This window comes from Galleria mellonella, unplaced genomic scaffold (genome assembly GCF_026898425.1).
Source record: "Galleria mellonella isolate WM207_F2 unplaced genomic scaffold, CSIRO_AGI_GalMel_v1 utg64, whole genome shotgun sequence".
Lineage (NCBI taxonomy): Eukaryota > Metazoa > Arthropoda > Insecta > Lepidoptera > Pyralidae > Galleria > Galleria mellonella.
The window spans coordinates 6,310,035-6,331,938 of record NW_026442133.1 but is presented as its reverse complement, the minus strand read 5'-3'; the positions used below and the strand labels follow the sequence as shown (position 1 = coordinate 6,331,938).

Below are 21,904 nucleotides of genomic sequence, written 5' to 3'. Positions count from 1 at the left end.
GATATAATGATGATGATGATATTATGTATAGTGATATATGTATAGGTCAAATAAATAGTAAACAAAATTACATTATTACTGTACAAAAATAAAATTGGGGTTTGTGAAGTTTGAAAAGTACAAATAATATTTTAAGATTTCGACTACACTACTTGGTTGAATAGGTACTATACGGCTTGATATGCACTTACCTACCACATATTACTTCTAATAAGGCCAATACACCTTTTTTTTTTAACGTGTGGAAAATCTTCAGCAAGACTGTCTCATCTGCCGGAGGGAGGGCAGCTGGGGTGTGTGGGATTCGTACCCACTAAAAACCACACAACGTACCTCGAGGCGCTTATGTTGGATCCCGGGTTCCCGTTTGTACAACTACCGAGTAAGCCCAATACACCTAGCCATTATGTCTCATACAAAGTATCATTTAAAAATTACACGAAGGCAATGTGAAATAAAACCATTAATGATATTGTTATTTTTTTTATTATAAGCAATTGTGTAGATAAGAAAATATGGATATAACATACAACGCAATCATTCTGTATTTGGACAACTGTTCCTTTTCATCTCGCTACCAACGTACACTTATAATAATAAAATTATTTGCGTCATACAGTACATAGATAATAAGTTTTAAATAATTTAGCCGTAGGTAATTATCACAGGCACCGAATCATATATTCCTACTTATTAATAGCTATTGTTAACTATTGGTAATAACACAAATAGTAACGGTGATCGCTGGTTTTGCTTCAAATAACACATTTGTTTAACACAATCCTTATTATTTAGATAAAATGATACATAAAACCAATACCATAAACTTTTTTAAGGTGGGAAGTCAAACTCTTTGTATTTATATAACAAAAACATTATATTAGGTACTTCAATATCCTGGGACTTTGAAGTCCTTTACGTTTGTAAGGTGGTGTCACCAAAATTAAACTCGTTAAAAATTTTTAGGGAGAATTAAAGTTAACTAGTACCTTTATTTGACAGCTTTAATACTATATTCGGTGTTATGGAGAACTGAAATGTAACGATCATGTGTCTATACACAGAAAGTGTTCTGTTGACAATGCCTATAGCGGCATGTATTTCTTACATCTGACAAATATCTTTAGGAGGTGCCGGTTACCAATAACCCTCATCATGGTTAATGCCACTTATCCCTTTAACTAAGAAAATTGGATCGATGACCCTAATGGTAAGGTAAAATATATAGAACGCTGTGTTTTATGGAGGATTTGCTTCTAAATTAAACCGAATACAATGGTATTAAGACTATTTTATTATCCTACCTACCTAATTATCTTCATCATACAAAATTATATTTACTATTATTTTACGAAAAATGTTATCATAAATATTTTTACTAATACTGAACTTTCACATAATTTTTATACACTATCAACTATAATGAATAGATAGATTAGTAGGTAGATAAATAAAATTCACGATAGATACTCTATAGTATAATAGATAGTATTTTATTATCTGTGACGATAGCGCTTAATATTTTTAATCCTGTGTTGTAAGTAGTGATTTGAAAAATATGTAGTTACCAACGAGCAACACAAATTTAAAAAACAGCTAATAATTATATAGTCAGTTTCAAGCTCTATAGGTACACAAGCGTACTATCTGAAATCGACAATTTAAATAAAGCAAATATTTAATGTTTATAACGGTATTTGTTTATCCCAAAAAAAGAGACACAGTCACACAGCGTCGGACTGGCCATATAGTCGAGGTGGCATTTGCCACTCCAGCCTGCGTGGGCCTCCCATGAACCTGGCTTGCGGGGCTTATGGTGCCGCTAGCAACTGGTGCAACTACCATCATCTAGTCTCGGACCCCGGGTTTGTGGTCAACCACCCGGGTCCTTTCGGCCCAATCCAACCCTACAGTCACACACATCAATATTGCGTAGCATAACGCGTATAAGTCTTAAAGACAAAAATTCACAATTTAGTTCTATGCAAAAAAAACTCTCATCTAATCTTTTCGGCATAGTCTCTTATAGTAATTTAAAAAAAAATTACTTAACATATAATATATTAATTATTTGTTAAATTGTTTTAAATTTTTAGCACGTTTAGATTGTACGTGATTAAACCAAATATCAATATCTTGAGTCCTTTTCGAGACTACATTAGCACTTTGTCAAGCCATCTCACATCATATGGTCTCTTCATGGAATATGTCTTGTTCATCACATTTATCGGGAAGGCACACGAAAAACTCGATCAAGTTCATAATTGGACCTCTCGAGAAAGGGTTCTGATAACGGCCCCTTTTGTCCCTTAAATATGGATATCTTTTGTAATTAAACATTTCATTTGTAGTTAGATTCATACAGGCATGTAGTATCTGGAAAAAAAGAAAAAAAAATCACACAGGCATTACCTTAGTCAGTAGGCTGATTTAAGCCCGAAACAATATATATATATATATATATATATATATATATATATATATATATATATATATATATATATATATATATATATATATATATATATATATATATATATATATATATATATATATATATATATATATATATATAAAATAAAAGTAAGTCAAATAAAGACTGCTTGCGAAATTTAATTCCAGGTATATGGTTGAGATACTACTTACATTTAGAATTAAATAAAATATATATTTGTCTATGTTCGTTAGGTCTAACTTTTATTTTTAGGAAAACCAGCGACCCGCCCTGAGCTTCGCACGGTTTTCTTTAAATAAAATACAACTTTTGCTACCCGCTGATAATGTACCTTTCCATAAGTGAAATAATTTTTAAATTCGATTATGTATTTCTTAAGTCTACTCATTACAAACATTTGTCTATTCTTTTTTCTTAAGTATCAAACCGGTTCTGCTTACTACTCACTGTTTTTGACCTCTACTGTTTTTAAATTGCATAAAAAACTAAATTCAATAATATTATTAATGCAAGTACCCAAGTATAAATGATGACTTCCATAACACAGTGATACATATGTTGATTTGCATAAATGAGGTTCCGGGATCGATACTCCTTCAGGTCGATTTAGGCGTCCTATATAGTCTCAAGATGTTCGATGTTTATTTTTTTATAGGATAGGGTAGGTAGGGTGATATGATTGTGTAGTACTTTAAAAAATATTTCTTCATAATATAAGGCACAATATTCTAAAATAATCTAATTAATAAAAAATACTTTGTATCTCCTCTTAGTAGTAGTAATAATAGGTAATGTAGATTATCTTCCTTTAAGTTCTACTCACCGAGGTACAGGTGAGGATCCAGCCAAGGGCGCAAAATGTAATCGCCTCTAACAACCCCAAAACATAAAGCAATCCAAATCCTTCCAACAGCAAACAGTAACAGGCAAAGTATATGGACAGCGTACAATTGATCGCAACACTCATCACAAATAGAAAGAACCACATCCGATTCCGGACTCCGACGCAGTTGTAAATAAATGGGCAATGGTGATCGAAGTACGCAACACATCGCTTACAAATGCGGCAATGTTTCGCTCTGAAAAACGTACATACAGAGTGTAACAAAGTGTATACCTAACTAATAAGCTGAACCCCATCAATATCATGAAACTAAGCAATTTTCACAAGTGACATGGATCGATAACTGATCAGCTTAATTGTAATAAGCACTAGTCGAACTTTAAAAACTTAATTATACTTATACTTTTAAACAATATGCTAAGAATTGTCATTTAAATCTACAATAAAAACATGTAATTCCTTGTGATTGTATAACAATGCTGCTTCATTGTATAATATGGAGATTCTCAATACTGTGTTATTATTATATGTGTCTATATGAATATATCTTGTCTGCTATGTATATATATATGTATGTAGTATGTATGCATGTAAATGAATAATTATAAATGTATGAGCAACAACTGTCTGTGTTCCATTGTATTTTTATTATGATTATTATTTTTTGCTATCGTCGTTCGTGACGTCACGCATGTCCACCACAGATCAGCTCTGTAGCAACTAATTCGCTGCAGCACATGCTGAGTGGCGGCTACGTTGGTAATAACAAATGTAAAGTTTATTTTCTATTGATGATAAATGTAACTCTTTTTGTTGTTTGGCAATAAATGTATTTCTTTCTTTCTTTTTTTAGTCTTAGCATAGCATCAAAAGTGCAAGTCCTGCCTGCTTTGAAATGTTTTAATCAAACGATAATTAATGTGATTTGATATTTTAATATTTCTATAGAAATTTATATACAGTAATTTACCAAGCATTTATTTATAAAGACAAGAAGTTTCGATATCGATACTCTTTATTCCTTTTACATAATAAGTTATAAAATGCAAGTGAATATAAAAAATATTTACCTCAAAGGGCGGAGACACCGACAAGTGTGACACAACCTTGAAAGAATAACATTTCTTTTCTTCCACTTGTCGTAATAAGGTATTTGTCTAATGGCTCGATAATAGGTCTCAGAATTTTGCGGAATGTAGCCAGGATCCCGTCGATTGGCAATCACCCAACTCAACCACATAATAGCATTCCAGTAAAGGAAACAATAATGTGAAAGTCGTAGAGTATTCCATGTTAATGGTATACACTGAAAAATAACAGGTATGTATCAAGTTCGAAGTTCTCCGATCGCAGTGATATTGACACTTTTTTACAATGAAGCCCCATGTTCAATCCCAACCGCGTCAATTTATTAAACAAAGTCTGGGTATCCTGTGTCGCATCCACAACACAGTGTTACAAAATACAAGAAAACCAACATTTAAATTAGAAACCAATAAAGAACTCTGAAGATACTATTACCCATATTGAAAGTGATGCTAGAATTATAATATATCTTTCCCTAATCGATATTTAGCGCTTTGTTACTTAATAATGTGCAACATAAGGGTTACCTACTTCAATATTTTTTTAAATTAAATTCTTATAATTTTCTTTTCTATACCACATAAGACAGACATTGAACAGATTAGTTATAATATTATCTAAATATTTTAAAAGCTTTAGATAAATGCGATTACTTACTCGTATCACATACATAGGATATCCCCATAATAATACGGAAATGAGGAAAAACAAGAGAGGGCCTTTAGAATCGCCAGCGCCACCAAACAATAAAGCCCACAATTCAGATAGTGGAGGCATCCAGTGCGATTTACGTTTCATTTCTTTTTGTAATAATTTCACCACTTCCGCGTGGCGATGACTTTGTGCAAGCATCAATGGCGTCTTCCCATTTTTATCCCGAGGTTCTAATTCGGCTTTCACCTGATAAAAATACATAGTAAATAATAATATACAAAATTATAAAGTAAATATAACAAAATCTGGTTTCTGTTTGACTAAATCGATAAATATTAGCTCACAATGATAAAAAACATCTGTAAATTCATATGATTAGCATATTGTTATAAGATATTGTGACATATGCAAATACCGTATCAGACTGCTAATGTAGTTTTTTTTGTATTATTATGACCATAACTTACAATATTATATCATCTTTGAAAGACACAGATGCTTCTTTTTATACAGTTTTCATTCAAATTTAAAATTAGAAATTTCAAAAATAATATTTTGACTAACCTTCTCACAAAGCAATCTGACACACGTGAGATTGCCAGATAAGCAAGCTAGATGTAGGGGTGTTGAACCAAAGTTATCTGTGCAGTGTAAAGGGACACCTGAATAAATTAAGAGCCTAACTAAATCGGCGTGCCCTTTGTAAGCAGCCCAGTGTAAGGCCGTATCTCCATTGATATCTGATAGTCGGGTCGCTGCTCCCATTCCCAGAAGGTATGCTGCTGTTGCTGTTTTGCCATACATGCAAGCCGTCATTAGGGGAGTTAAACCTGAAAAGTTATATGAAATTATCAATGCTTATGCTATAGTCATTTCCGACCCAAGACTATGTATATGAACGAATGTCGTGTCTTAGTAGTTACAATCCTCGAATGAATATATTTCTGGTATAAGTTTGCCCTTCTGTGGATTGAGACAGAAAATTAGTTCCGTTAAAAATTACGCACATGTTTTATGTTTAAAAAGAGATCGAAATTAACGCGATAATAGAGTTAAACTATGATATCAACATTGTACATGTCTACACGATCTTTTCTTAGCTGATAGTGAAATTCACATATAGAGAAAATTGCGCAGTACTTAGGTAGTACTTAATACTTAGGCAAGTAAATAATAGATATATTTAGGTAATACCTTTAAAATCTGCAGCATTAACTGCGACACCCGATTGCAGTAGCACTTGTACCACCGATGCATGTCCTTTCCGGCAAGCCCAATGGATTGGTCTAGGCCCCTTTGTAACAGAAATGTGATAAAGAGTTTTGTCTAAAAATTAGGTATCGAATTTTTTTTAGATTTTTATTTTAATATAGTTATAAACCGAATAAGTGTCTAATAAATATTATTAATAACATTACAAAATTTTATATGATAGAAATGATTGTAAACCAGAATCCATGCGCGCTTCATATATGATAATAAAGAAGTCTGCGTTACGAGGAATAATATAGAAAATTGGAATTATAAAATTTATTCTAACCTGTGTGCCTAAGCAGGACAGATCGATGGGCGCTCCTCTTTCGACCAAATACCTCATAACTGCTACACTGCCATCCAACGCTGCCCAGTGAGCAGGTGTGTATCCATGCTGATCCCGGGCAGTTAATACTTCTGCACCCAATTTTTCAACAAGGCGCTCGATTTCTGATACTTCGCTACAAACCCAATAAAATAGGATTATCTACTACGGTTTTATTATTTTTTATACATACAACTTAGACTAGCAAATAAACTATTTAACACTCACATCACCCAACGGTAATGGTTGCTTATGGATAAAATCAGCATCATGGACATCACAGAATACACTAACCATGGTACTCCTCATGCCTCCGTGTTCTGTAATTTGACCACCATTTTTACATTCGTACAAGCACTGCTGCTTTGCGGTAAAAACACGAGCGAGACAGAAGTCTCCACGTAAATGGTAGAAGTACCCACACAAAGTGTGCTATAAAAGATATACAAAGCTGAAATCGATAAAAAATAATAGTTCATAGTATTCATATTTAAGAACCTTGATGGCGTAGCATACAGTGCCTCCCTATTGTTGCGGGTTCGATATTATAGAAACATTTGTATGCATGAGTTTTTTTTTTTTGTATTGGTCACGTTTTTCATCTTTAATACTCGTACATATGCACTATGTACTCATATTAATAAAAACGTATCTAAATATGTAGTTGTATAAGAACTACTTAGTTTACCAGAGGGAGACTTTGTACAAAAGTCGATTGCTTGGGTACCTCTGTCCCATTCGTGTTTCAACCGTGAAGCAGTTGTGTTTGCATGGCTGTGTTTCGGTTTGAACGGTGGGATATGGCGTGAATTTACAGGGTACAGGGGAATAACACCTGAGTCCTCAGGAATGGCAACGCATGGGAGGTATCATGGGTGAAACAGTATACTCTGTTATGTCCATAGTACTGCTCATGTCTATAGGCGACGGTTACCACTTTCTATCAGGTGGGCCGTCAGCTTGTTTGCCATTCTAAGTTGTATAAAAAAAAAATAGTACAGAATTAAATGTCGCTGTGTAATACATATGTCCAGTTTATTAAGTTATTATATTACTCATATTGAAGAGTATACCAATATATATATTTTTTTTAATTTTGCATTTTTTATCATGATTGTGACTGCACGATTTATTAAGAAATTTAAAAAATATTTTCACTGTACGACCCATGTTCTTTTTGGGAGTAATTTGATTTCTTCAAAACTGTCGTTGAATTTCGAAACATTATATTTATCTCATTACATAAATGTTGTAGAATTAATTTTCAAAATGAAACAGCTCATGTAGCAATCTATGTATTTGCTTACAGTAAAGAAAAAGGCGTTAGTTGTCATAAACTATATATTCTTTTAAGAGAATATTCTACCAATGTTTTTCTCAAAGGATTATGGCTCGATAATTGAAAAAAAAATCTTTGATCCTTTGATTTTTTTTTAATTCAATATATTTTCATTCTAATCAAAAGCGGCTCTAGCCCATGTAGTGCCCGTGTGCAATCAATATCCTGGTGCACTTTAATAGACGCACGGTCAAAATGATACACCTATACTTACAGTTATATTTTTAGTAGTGAACAGAAATTCGGGTCTAAATAGTGCAATTTTAAATAATATGAGGAAGCAATAGGTATATGAGTAAAAATAAAAATATTGTTTAGGTAGGAAGGGATTAGAAGAATAAAAAAGCATAATTTTAAAGTATTTTAAAGACTTTTTTTAATTAATTATATTACAAAACACTCTTAATACTAGACAAATATATTTATAAAAAAGTTACTGTTTGTGCTTTTGCATTAGCAAAATCTTTAAGGATGCTCGCGAGAGACGCATGCTCTTTTGGACACACTGTGCCTGTGTGCGCTGCACACCCTATACCATAGGTAAAGCCGCCTCTGGTTCTAATATGTTCTACAGCAGGGGTTCTTAAACTTTTAAGATAACGGAACACCCATCAAATATCTTTTATTTTTTGAAACCCTATATCACATAATTAAAAATCAAAGACTATAATTTATTACAAATATTTTAAACGTGAAAAACTTAATTCTTTTTTTAAACTTTTATATATATCATTTCAAAATAATATTATAGTTGTACTTAATAATGTACACTTCTATATCATGCTTTGAAGGGTAAATAAAGAGTTTTCTTTCATTCATTCATTATATTTCACAGATTAAAAAAAAAATTCGCGGAACCCTAATGACTTTTCTACATAATCCCTAGAGTCCGCGGAATACACTTTAGAGATTGCTACTTTATAGCATAGAATGATTCTTAATTTTACGTACAGCTGGTAACCTTTATATTAACCTATTACCTGTTCTAAATTCTAGATTAGTATAATGTACTAACCCCGAGCGCACTGCCTCAAATATAAGTTGGTGCAGGTCTGAATGCTGGCTGTAACTGGTAATGGTTCTAGGAGGGGCCGCCGGAGCATCAGGCGATAGAGGCGAGCACGGTGGTAACGGTTCTTCTGCGGCCATGGTACATGGGGGCGGCTGCGGCAGCGCCCATACGCCGCGCGCCGCCCCCGGACTTGGGTACACCTAAGTGTAATTTAAAACTTCAGGAATGGCAATCCATGAACTTTACAATATATTATGTGATGCGCATGGTGCTTATGTAAGCGACAATTGACAGTTACCACTTTCCTTTCCACCAACATTAAGCCATAGTCTTGTTTGATAATCTATGCAAGTTATAAAAAAATAATGGAATATTAAGTTCTTTTTCAATTTTTTATATCTGTAGTCTGTGTTTGGTACAATTGGATTATCAACTTGCCATATCAATAATTTGAATAAAACTCGTTACTAAAAAATAAGTATTAAATAATTCCAAATTTTGTTCCACGCCGACTTCAATAGTGATAAAACTGGTTATTTTGGTTTAAAAACGAAAGTACTAAACCGATTTTTATAAAATTTCTATGGGATCAATCCGAAAGTGTATATATTTTCAGATAAAAAATAATTTTCCAAATCGGTTTATAAATGATGAGTAATAAACATAAAAAAATACAACTATTTTTTAATTCGGTTGATAAAAAGTAGCCTATTCCCTCTCCATCCTAAATACTAGTTTTTTTTTTTTTAATGGGTGATAATGAAATGGTAACCTGGCCCGCGCTATCGGTATAAACTGGCAGGGTTCCAGTGAGGGAAGATAGATGATGATGGATCAGGTCAGTAGGCCCATCGCAACCAATTCAACAATAAATCAATGAAGGTTTCCAGGGAGAACCGCGTGGAGGTCGACCCGGGAGGGTATATTGCTAGTGATCCCAATTTAAAATTGCTTCATTACTAACAATCCCTTCTCCCCCCCCCCCATCCTAAATACTAGTAGGTAATAATGTAATAATATACGGGCATATAAAATTTCAAAACGATTAAGATGTAGGTAACAAACATACTTTCAGATTTATAAATTGGTAAGGAAAATCATCGGTATCATATTTTTATGACACCTTAGAAAAGACAAAGTCACTGATGGCCCACCTGATGAAAAGTAAAACACATGTATGCACGGGAGCAGCACCATAAATGGGGTACATTGTGATGTTCATAAAACCTTTCATACTTTGCTATATCCCACTTAAACACAGCTACTTCATGCTAAAAACTTGGGTGAGACAGAGGTGCCCATGCAGTTGACTTTTATACAGTCGCCCTCTATTGAACAGATATTTTTAATATAAAAATATTCTTTCATACCTACTTTAGTAATTTAATAAAACGATGGGACCACTCTTAATCATAATTGAGCCGTAATTATTTCACCTATTTCTTAGCGGTAAAATATACTCGTATATACTTGCTATCTAACATTCTAACGCGACTATATTAAAATCAAATCAAATCAATAAAGTACAATAACTTTCTAATCTTATCTGAATAATGACTACGTTGTATTTGAAAGTCTACCTACCTAGGTATCGTATTTACAATATTTTAGTGTTATATAATAATAATAATAATAAAAAAGTGGACTAAAGACATGAATATGTTCATATGGCGCACTTATCTCATAATAACTGCATTAGAAACAAAAGTCAAAGGATACCTAGAACCGTTACACAGACAATTCGTCGAAAAATACCCTGACATGAAAGTATCAAAGCAGCGTGTAGGGGACCAACGACGAGCAATTTTGAGGAATAAACTCCTTCCATCCATTGTGTTAACTGATCTGAGGAAAGAAGTCTCAGAGATTCTTAACCAAGAAAACCAATTATTACCTGAAACAACTTTTGCACGTAATTCATCTAGAAGAATCAACTGGACTAACGATATGAATGAGTCAATCATTAGATCTTATTACAAAATCACTCAGCTTGAAACAAATAAATGTGCATACCGTAAACAGCTTCATGCAAGTGTAATAGACCAATTCCCACAATTAGAACATCTTTCAGAACAACGAATTGCAGATCAACGTCGAGCAATTATAGTAAATAAATATATTACCGATCAACGGTTAGAAGAAATAAAACGAGAAGTAGAATCTGTTTTAACAACACCTTATTTACAACTTAGTCTTGAAAACCAGATTTGTGCGAGTACAAATTCATCAAGACCAAATAACATACAGACGATTCAAACTTCTATTTCACAAAATACCTCTATAAATTCCCAAGATAACGACCAGATGACAGATACTAATAACCATTATTACAATAGAAGTAAATCCATCACATATACAAACTCACAGTTAGATTTACATATTATGGCTAAATTTGAAGAAACACTTAGCCGTTTTAAAGATACAAATCCTACAGAAAGACCTTACATACCAAAACAAAAAGTCTCTAGGAAGCTGAAATATATAATCAACTACATAAATACAAAACTATTGTCGAAACAAATAACAGAAAATGAAAATTTCATAAAAACACACACGACACTATATTGTGCGGCTTTTACTGCAGCAATCTGCAACGGGACAAAAATCAAAGAACAAAGAACTGATATACACCAAACCATCTATACTCCAGTCTGGCAACAGAGACTACGTAAAAAAATAGAAGATTTAAGAAGAGACATTGGAAGGATGATACAATACATGAGGGGTAACAGAAGTAGAAGATTGAAACAACACATAGACAATATCAAAAACACATATAAAATACATACTAAACACGAAGAACCCCACGTTACTGACAATCAGGTCTTAGATACATTAAAACAAAAATTAAACGCTGCAACAAGTCGATTAAAGCGATACGTAAACTGCACATTAAGAAAAAAACAAAATTCTCAATTCATTAACAGCGAAAAGCAATTTTATAGACAGCTCACATTAAATACACAAAATACACCTACAGGTACTAACACACAATCAACGGTGACAATGCCGTCAGCTGAAGACTTACATAGGTTCTGGTCTAACATTTGGGCTAACCCAGTATCACACAACGATGCTGCAGGCTGGATAAAAACGAACGCACAACTTTTGGACAAGATTACTGCCATGCAATATGAACATGTCCCAATACAAGTTTTCGATGATGTCATAAAGAAAATGCACAATTGGAAAGCTCCAGGAACAGATAATATCCATAATTACTGGTACAAAAAATTTAGTAGACTGCATCCAATACTGCATAATCATATCAATAGTTTTATAGAAAACCCAGACACTATACCAGAGTTTGTTACGGAGGGCATAACGTACATGATACCTAAAGATCAGGAACACCAAGATCCAGGAAAGTATCGACCTATTACATGTTTACAGAATATATATAAAATACTTACATCATGTCTCACTAATTTAATATATAATCACATCGAAAGGAACAATATTTTGAGTGAAGAGCAGAAGGGTTGTCGCAAAAATAGTCGGGGCTGTAAAGAACAGTTAACAATAGACACAATAGCAATGAAAATAGTTTCCCTAAGAAAGAAAGATTTCAGTGTAATGTACATAGATTACCGCAAAGCATTCGATTCTGTACCACATAGCTGGCTTCTGTATATCCTTCACCATTACAAAATTCATCCAAATATTATAGCACTCCTAGAATCCACTATGAAACACTGGAAAACAAAATTAAAATTAATCAACGGTAGTAATATTATACAAACTGCTGACATTCCAATAAGGCGAGGCATATTCCAGGGAGATGCATTGAGTCCCCTGTGGTTCTGCCTCGCCCTAAATCCACTCTCCCAAATACTCAATGAATCCGACGCAGGACTAAAAATATCATCAGATGAAAACGAAACAAAATTGTCACACCTCATGTTTATGGACGACATAAAACTTTACAGTAATGATATACAAACACTCCATAAGCTAGCAGATCTAACACAAACTTTCTCTAATGACATATACATGCAATTTGGTGTAGATAAATGTAAAAGCCTCACAATCTCCAATGGTAAAATAATAAATGCTGAATATGAACTAAACTCGGGGGATTTGATAGAACCACTTGACCCGCACAGTTCATACAAATATTTGGGATTCCAACAATCACGCCAAATACACCAAAAACAGGTTAAACAAGATTTAATCAAAAAATTTAAACATAGATTAAACGCATTATTACGCTCTCAGCTGAATTCACGTAACCTTACTAAAGCCATCAATACTTACGCTATCCCTGTATTAACTTATTCATTTGGAATAATCAACTGGACTAAAACAGATCTTAAAAACCTGCAGCGAATCATAAACACGACATTAACTACACATCGCAAGCACCATCCAAAATCCTGTATACAAAGATTAACATTACCAAGACATGAGGGAGGAAGAGGAATAAGCGATATCACCAATCTCCATAACAAACAGATTACAAACTTAAGAAATTACTTCTACACAAGAGCAGTGAACTCGAATCTCCACAAAGTAATTATAGAAACAGACATGCGACTAACGCCTTTAAACTTGCGGGATAGGACAACTCAAGGGAATGAAAAAATAACAGACAACAAGGACAAGATTTTAACCTGGCAGCAAAAGTCACTGCACGGAAGACATCAAAAGGATTTACAACAGCATCATGTCGATAAAAAAGCATCGAATGCATGGTTGATTCATGGAGATCTTTTTCCTGAAACAGAGGCTTTTGCAATGGCAATCCAAGACCAAGTAATTAACACCAAAAACTACCAAAAGCATATCACCCACACAAATATTTCAGTAGACATCTGTCGCCGTTGTCATGAAGCTCCAGAGACAATTCAACATATAACCGGTGCCTGTAAATCTATAGCCCAAACATACTACAAACACCGACATGACCAAGTTGCAGCAATAATCCACCAGTATTTAGCATTTACATACAATTTAATAACAGAAAAAATAGCTTATTATAAATATCAACCATCAGCAGTATTAGAAAATGAACGTTACAAAATGTACTGGGATCGAACTATTATAACAGATAAAACAATACATTATAACAGACCAGATATTACTATTCTTGATAAAGACAATAAAATAGTTTACTTTATAGACATAGCAATATGCAACACACACAATTTGACAAAAACACACTCTGAAAAACTAGTTAAATACACAGATCTTTCTATAGAAATAAAATCCCAATGGCGAGTTCATACAGTAAAAACAATACCAATAGTTTTATCTACAACGGGTGTTATCCCGAAAACCTTACACACAAGTCTCCATACATTATGTATACAACCCTCCACATATATACTCCTCCAAAAAGCAGCAATTTTAAATACATGTCGCCTGGTACGTAAGTTCCTATCATTGAATTGACATTCCAAAAACACTTGGCTTTGGCCCGTGTCTAAAACTACCTCTAAATGAGAGATATAACAAATTAAATAAAAATAATAATAATAATTCTTTATTATCAGGTACTTAGCCCATAGAGGTACAATTGTATTACAACGTGCACGGATAACATATAAAAAAATATAAAAATATAACAATCAAAATATACAAAAAGAAAAACATAAAAATTAAAATATGTAGAAAATTTATAATTTATAAAAAGTAAAAGTAAATAATATAGCAAGACGCAAGAGAACATTATTTAATGTTCCTGTCTTGGTGCACGGACAACCAATACTTTTGAATGGGACTGTTCAGACACTGGGACAATGTGCTGAGGATTTCATTCTTTGAATATATAGATTAAATGTTACTTTTGTTATAAGTTATCCTTGACCAATTAGCAAAAGAATGGGGCAAAAAATGCCCAAATAGAACCAGAACCTTATTGTGGCATACCTCAAAGTCTAAAGCTCAGACATCTCAAACTTGAAAGCTTATAAGGAGTAAATAATAGCTGGCTCTTGTTGCCAGGATTAAATAACTCGAAAGCCCTGATTAGGGTGTTTTCAGGAAATTACTCTAAGAAATTAATCCTTTGAGTAAAAATAATATGTGTGTATTAACAAGGACTCTCACCGTACACTTCAAACTAAACAAGCATATGACCCACCTAGGCTTATGTCCAAAAAGTGTTTGCAAATTTTGTCACAACGAGGAAGAAACGCCGCAGTACTTAATTTGTGGCTGAATGTGAAAAGGACTCCATTTTCCGCGCTTAGCCTCTTATTTGGGCCATTGTGCGTATGAAAAAAATTAATTAATTATAAAAATAATTTGTGGCTGTAACCCACTCATACATAAACGATATATCTCCTTTGGAAAATACACTTTATATCTGGAGAAGATAAAAAAATATCGCTACAAAAAATATCTTATAATTCCTATCATTGATAGGAATTAGCAGCGAACGATACAAGCCTAAGCAATAATATAAATAATATATGTTATTCTTTTCCATAAAGTCATATAATATTTTTATATGTTTTTAAAAAGTTACACTAGTAGGTTATATCCAAATTGCAGATTCTGTCGTTAGGTATATCCTGACACATAGGATATTTTATACACTGTCTAGCTTTTACCCACGACTTCGTACCTGTGACCGGATATGTTTACTGACTTTGATAAAAAGTAGCCTATAACATCCGTCTCCATTCCATATAATACGTGTATTATACCAAACGTAGTGATTGGTTAAGCCATTAAGGCACTGTAAGCTAATAAACAAACAAACAAACACACTTTCACATTTATAATATTAAGAAGTATATGGATGTAAGCACCAAAGTCGTAGGAAACAAAGTGTCAATAATGATAAGTACTCAAATATGAAAAAGTACAGGATTAAGAATGAAAACAGCCTTCTTTTAGAAGCTGCTTAAAAATCGATTAACCCAGTCTGTCAAAATTTATAAAAAAAGGTGTAGATTAGATAATTAGCAGCTTGTAACTTTTTTTATAAAAGAACTTTTATGTTTTATGATATTATTTATATTTTTAATTTTGTGTGTCATTTCGATACCAACCTTACTACTCACGGCGAGGCCGACGCCTCCCGCCACTCCCGAACTCTCGCTCTCCGCCACGGCCACTTCACCGTCACACGAATACACTGTGAAATTAGAAACCTCACTTTTCGCTAATACCTAGTTACAAGTCTACGATTTGTTAAAGCCGCAACTTGCGTGACTATTGCTGCATTTCTCTACAAACATATTGATTCATATTACCAGTAAGGAGCATGCGCTGAAAATGTTGCGGTCTTATTAGATCGTCCGGGCGTCCCACTAAACAACTTGACCACATTTAAATTAATTGTTTCCTGAAACTACATAAGTAGTATCTTCGTATACGACCTGCAAAAACAACGTTTGTATATTGTTTAAAATTGCCTTGCATTGCATTCGTAAGGCTTACTCTCGCCCATATGCGAATTTTTATTTTTACCCAAATGTTAAAAATGTCTCCAAACTGATATGATGTCATTCAGTTTTTCTTTCACAATCACAAACTTGCATAGGTTTTCATTACGTTTTGTCACATTTGCCATGTAACCACTACGCAAACGACGAAAAACAAACCCCTGACTTCTTTACCTTCTTAGTATTAAATCTACATGAGTATATTCTACTAAATTTATATACTGAGCGTTACATGGTTTTTAATAGCAAACCTATTAAAAAATTAACCAAATGCATCTACGCTCATTTAATTTTTCTCCAAAATTTTCCCCAACTACTTCATTTGCCCAAAATTTGTACGAATTCAAAATTACTACCCAATATTGAGAAAAGAGATACCTCCGTGCTGTATTAATTTTACCACGACTGAAATCAGGTTTTCTGTCGAACTAAAACCCGTTAATATATTATTCCCTAGAGCCGAATGTGGACTTTTTTAATGGATAAAGATAGAATGGTACTACAACCTGTGCTAATGATATATAAAAGCACCGTCATTGCTGTATTTAATTTTCCAGAAGCCTTTTCCCTTAAAAAAGGCATGTATAAATACAAATGTACACGTATACATTATACGTGTACTCAGATATATTTTTTACGCTTAGCTAAAGGTTCGCTTGGATCCCAGGGTAAACCTATAACCGCCAACAGGAGTGGAGGGGGGGTGTCGCTCCTATAACACCGGTGGAAGATGAAATAAACTCAAGAAAGACAGATAAGTTAGCCCGTCGTAGTAAATGCACTACAAATTAATTACTTTAGTTTCTAAATGACTAGACATAGGGGTATATTGTTAGTAACGGAGCCTAACATCCCCATTTCGCTAGCAATATAGTGTCAATTCGACCTCCACGTGTTTCCTCTGGGTTAATACTATTAATATTTTGGTTAATACTAATAGAATTCGTCACAATTGGCTAACTGACCTACTTTCATTCTCATCTATCATCTCTCATTGATTCCTCGCCAGCGCATACTGATAGCGCAGGCGGGGTTACCATTCTATTATCACTCATTAAAAAAATCCTCATTATTAAAAATAACTCTTTACCCCAACTACTGGGAGTATTAATACAATGAAAACTAACGCAGGGAAAACTCCTTTGACATGGTTTTAGGTAGACGGTTGGTTAGTTAAGCGCTTAAGTCAAGATTAATGAAAAAATTGCCAACTGACAGTATAATTTTTCTTGTTAGGTATAAAATTATTCTGTGGTAAAGTAGATAGAACGTAATTATCGTTCATCTATTATCGATACATAAAATTTCATTGCAGTCATTTTTTTCGTACTTGTACCATGTAACGCGAAACTAGCGCCATCTAGTAATTGCTCAAAAATTGCTAAAGGAACTTGTTTATTGCAAAATTGATGTACCTATGTATATGTAACGTAATGATTTCTTGTTATCTTGTTTTAATATTTGATGATTTTCAAACCTATTTTATATTCATCAACTTTTTTGTAGAATGGTCAATTATCAAAAACAATCGGTCATTTAATATAAATACCTAAGCTACATAGCTTAGGTACACATAATTATTATGTACAAATTTGGTCTCAAAAAAACAGCGTCTTCAATCATTTTTATTTTTACATAATAATTAGGGTTAGTTATCAACTTATATGATTTTTACTTCGTGTATTGACTATTAATGTAACTAATAAAACACTACAATGAACGACATATCGTAGATAAATAAATATTGGCCCAACATGGATGTAAATCTATGTTGATTTTCAATTTTATTTTCAAAATAATCAAATAACATACAAAAATTTATTTGATTAGTGATTTTCGTCTCTTACAAATTGAAAACTGCTACTAAATAATATATCTATTCTGTAATTATGGCACTAGGTACATGCTACATCAAGCTCATTAAGATATCAATGGCTATTAAAAAGCTATGTTCTATTAAAAAATCTAAATAACATTAGTATTTGGGCAATGTTTTTAAATATGTTGATACGCAAGATTATTGATACTTGGCGAAATTTAAGTTTACTTGAATTCTAGTAGATCTTATTAGTTATACAAATTATGGGATCTAATCGGTTTCGCCAAGGGGGGAAGGAAGTGTTAGTAATGGAGACTAAGGGCCCTATTGCTAGCAATATACTAAACTAGGTCGACCTCCCCGTGGTCCCCCCTGGAATCCATTGTGCTAAATCCCAAGTGTATTTCATCATGATGGGCTAACTAACCTGCTTTTCTCATTCTCACCTATCATCCCTCACTGGTGCCCCGCCAGCGTATAACGTTAGCGTAGGCGAAGAAACCATTCCATTATCATCCATTAAAAAAAGGTTGGCTTTGCTATAATTAGAAAATGTACCAAATTTCAAGTCTTTTCAACAAGATAACACCAACATAGCAATAGGCGGATAAATAAACTGAAATATCATGGTTAAGTAGAGACTTCTAAAAACCCTTTTTAGTCAAAACAAATATATAAAATTGCATTTTTATAATGTAGGCACTGGAGCCATTGACAAATTACCATTTGACATGGCAAGAAACTTATCTCCATGAAATGAAAATCTTCTTTTCGCAGACCTCATCAGGTCGCCTTTGAAAATTCGACACACTGATATGTATATATATATATATATAATACTACAGATTTTTAACCTAATTTACTGTACAGTACACTACACAGCACTGATATAGCTAACATTGCTTACTCTTTCATGATGTAAATGTCTTATATAATGTAAACCCAAAGATTTAAAAAAAAACTCAAACTTTTATATATATTTTTGACCCACATTATTTTGGAGAAAATGCTTGGTTTCTTCAGTAAAATACATCCTCAATAGGATGCTACTGATTTTGATTTAACCCAGCGTAATTAGGAATAGGTTAAGAAATGTAAAATGAATGTGGAATGATGGTCATTTAAAGATTATGGAGCTATATGAAATTGGATATTTAGATTTTATAACTACTAATTATAATCTGGTCTAACAGAAGTGGTAATTAATTACCGCCTTGCCTATAAACATGAAATATCTACAAGTTGCATATTATAATGATTACAGTATGCATTATTATTTAGGTTTACTCAGATTTTGGTTAAATGTTAAGTGACATTTATACAAAAAACAGCACACTTCAACCAAAACAATAAATGTTATCTGTTATTGAAGATTGATACAAGAAACATTAAAACATGAATAAAAGATTAATATGAGTAAATTTTATTTGTTTGTATAAAATCAAAAACACTTAATAAAATTGTGAAAATGAACTTTAATTCAGCAAATTTTATACTAAATGTATAAATATGATATAATCTAGATTTTGTTTTCACTACCTAAATAGACATCATGTTATAAAAAGTGTACAACTAAAACTAGTAACTGATTAAACATCTCAATGTGGCTTATCAATTAGTAAGATCTTGTAAAAGCACTTTCTTTAAAATTGTTTATTATACTTAAATAATAGATAAAAATAATGAAGCATCATGGCTCACAACTGATATTGAACTTTCGTACAACAATCATCACCGTTATCATCAATACAAATCTTAAATGTCTAGTAAACTTGAAAGATTTAACGAGCAAACTGAATAAATTATTATTCATAATAAGAAACAAACTTAACAATGTCGATAGCTCAAATTAATAAAATATTTTCAACAATTGTTTGCAGACTTCACAAAAAGTTACATAAAGAATTACAATGTGGAAAGAGCTTGGAATTGAGAATATTAATTGTAAACTTTGTTTTGTCAATGCCAATTATGAAATGATATTATTACTATTATTTTTGTCTATTTATTGCAGTACTGATATTGTAAAGTGTAAGTCTTTTTTCACAGCATTATCTTTTCTGAGTCTTGAAGCTAACAGAGAGAGGCTGGCCATGAAGGACATAACCATTCAAGGCTTGTATCGCCATCGCTGCTTGATCATAATTTCTCATAGTCACAAAACCAAACCCTTTACTCTTATTAGTTTGGTGGTCCTTGATAATCTTAACAGAAACAATAGCACCATACGGACCAAATAGCTGCCACAAAGTTAGCTCTTCGACTTCTGGAGCAATATTATAAACGTAAATAGACCATGTGCTTGGAGAATTGTGATCTCCCATAGCACCCATGTGATTTATCCAATGATAAGGTTTTACCAAAGGACTTCTAGAAAAATTATTGTTGTTATTGTTTTTATGTTTATTAGGATTACTCTTATTAGCATACTTAACAGTTAATGGGTGTAAAAAACCAGGTGGTGTGGTGCCATTAGTATTTTGAATGGCCCTCTCTGCTTCATACTGGTGCTCATATAAAACAAATGCTATACCAGCAGCTATACGCGAATTAACTATTTTACCAAATTGTGCAAAAAGTCCATGTAAGTCCTGCAAGGTCAGTTCGTTAGGTAGGTTACATACATAGAGGTTCCAATCGGCTTCCGGTTTCGACGGGGGCTTTAGCTCTGGATTGAGGAGTGCGTGAGACACTTTCAAAGTCTTGTTCTGCATGAGTAATCCATTAAACGCCTTCTTGGCTTTTATTGCATCCTCAGGACAAGTGTACTCTACGAACCCATATCCTCGATTTGCTATCAGTTTACAACTTTCCAATTTACCCATTGTCGAAAACAGTGAGTACATCATGTCCTGGGTCATGACTTCAGGAATGTAATTGACGATGAGTTTGGTGGGTGATTCGTCGGGCCCATATTCGTTATTTCCGTGACAATTACCGTCTTGACACGATTCCGACATTTTTTAATTGTTGTCGGAGAATGACATTTTACTATAGTGTTCCAAACTTTTTTTTTAATTCGTTTAGAAATCAAAGCCACGTGCCTAAATGGCATAAATTATGGTTGTAAATTTATGACATTATTAAAAATAATACTTGTTAACAATCTTTAAATAGTTTTAAAATTTATAAATGTAATGTAAAAATCAATTTATGAGATTTATAATCTAACCTAGAGACATATGTGTTACACGATAAAGTTATAGTTATATTTTTATATTAATAGTTTTTTTTTTCAGAATATATATTCTGACAGTGTGGGACAAAAAATTAGTTCAGTTTAAAATATTACATAAAATACTCTTTCTTAATATTATTTTTAGGCCTATGACTATATTGTTTGGTCCCTACATTACCTACTAATTGTTTCTAAAAATATTTATAATTTGTTTTATTTTGAACACAATTAAAATACAACTAAACATTTCTTATAGATTAAGACTATAAACTAATAGATATATTACAAAGAACATAAAGATTTTGTTAAGTAAATACCTGATACAGGGTATAGTACATTAGTATATGGTCTCAATTGTAGTGACTGTTAGGAACGTACGCAGATATATTGCGAGATTTACCATAGATATTGAACACGATAGACTTGATACTACGTGTTTTATGCACAAATTTTATCAATTACTAAGCATTACGCAATTACTTCGTAAACTTGTATTTGTTAATACATAATATCTTAGTCATAAGTGCTTCTTTATTTATTT

General features: G+C 32.9%; 3 protein-coding genes across 3 annotated transcripts; 1 reads left to right on the top strand and 2 right to left on the bottom strand.

The window, feature by feature from the left end:
- Positions 1-467: 467 nt before the first annotated feature.
- LOC113514181 (uncharacterized) lies at positions 468-16,207 on the bottom strand. Its single transcript, XM_026898176.3, has 9 exons — positions 15,971-16,207; positions 8,973-9,169; positions 6,580-6,754; positions 6,234-6,333; positions 5,604-5,869; positions 5,043-5,285; positions 4,370-4,605; positions 3,279-3,534; positions 468-2,376 (listed from the first exon to the last, which is right to left on the bottom strand). Exons 2-9 carry the CDS (start codon positions 9,104-9,106, stop codon positions 2,185-2,187), a joined length of 1,602 nt encoding a protein of 533 aa, XP_026753977.1. The 5' UTR covers positions 9,107-9,169; positions 15,971-16,207; the 3' UTR covers positions 468-2,184.
- On the top strand, positions 10,623-14,472 carry LOC128201893 (uncharacterized). Its single transcript, XM_052900228.1, has 2 exons — positions 10,623-13,836; positions 14,465-14,472. Exons 1-2 carry the CDS (start codon positions 10,623-10,625, stop codon positions 14,470-14,472), a joined length of 3,222 nt encoding a protein of 1,073 aa, XP_052756188.1.
- Positions 16,208-19,640: 3,433 nt separating the features above from the next.
- On the bottom strand, positions 19,641-21,189 carry LOC113517688 (ELAV-like protein 2). The gene has a single exon (XM_052900103.1). The coding sequence runs from the start codon at positions 21,143-21,145 to the stop codon at positions 20,237-20,239; it is 909 nt and encodes a 302-aa protein (XP_052756063.1). The 5' UTR covers positions 21,146-21,189; the 3' UTR covers positions 19,641-20,236.
- Between the last annotated feature and the right edge of the window lie 715 nt (positions 21,190-21,904).

Bases quoted from the DNA above. Each gene is read 5' to 3' on its own strand.
- LOC113514181 (XM_026898176.3), bottom strand. From the start codon at position 9,106: ATGGCCGCAGAAGAACCGTTACCACCGTGCTCGCCTCTATCGCCTGAT. The intron at 5,286-5,603 runs GTTAGTCAAAAT...TATTTTTATCAG, and splicing joins TCAGATTGCTTTGTGAGAAG to GTGAAAGCCGAATTAGAACC. The intron at 4,606-5,042 runs GTAAGTAATCGC...GTTATTTTTCAG, and splicing joins ATCCTATGTATGTGATACGA to TGTATACCATTAACATGGAA.
- LOC128201893 (XM_052900228.1), top strand. From the start codon at position 10,623: ATGAATATGTTCATATGGCGCACTTATCTCATAATAACTGCATTAGAA.
- LOC113517688 (XM_052900103.1), bottom strand. From the start codon at position 21,145: ATGTCGGAATCGTGTCAAGACGGTAATTGTCACGGAAATAACGAATAT.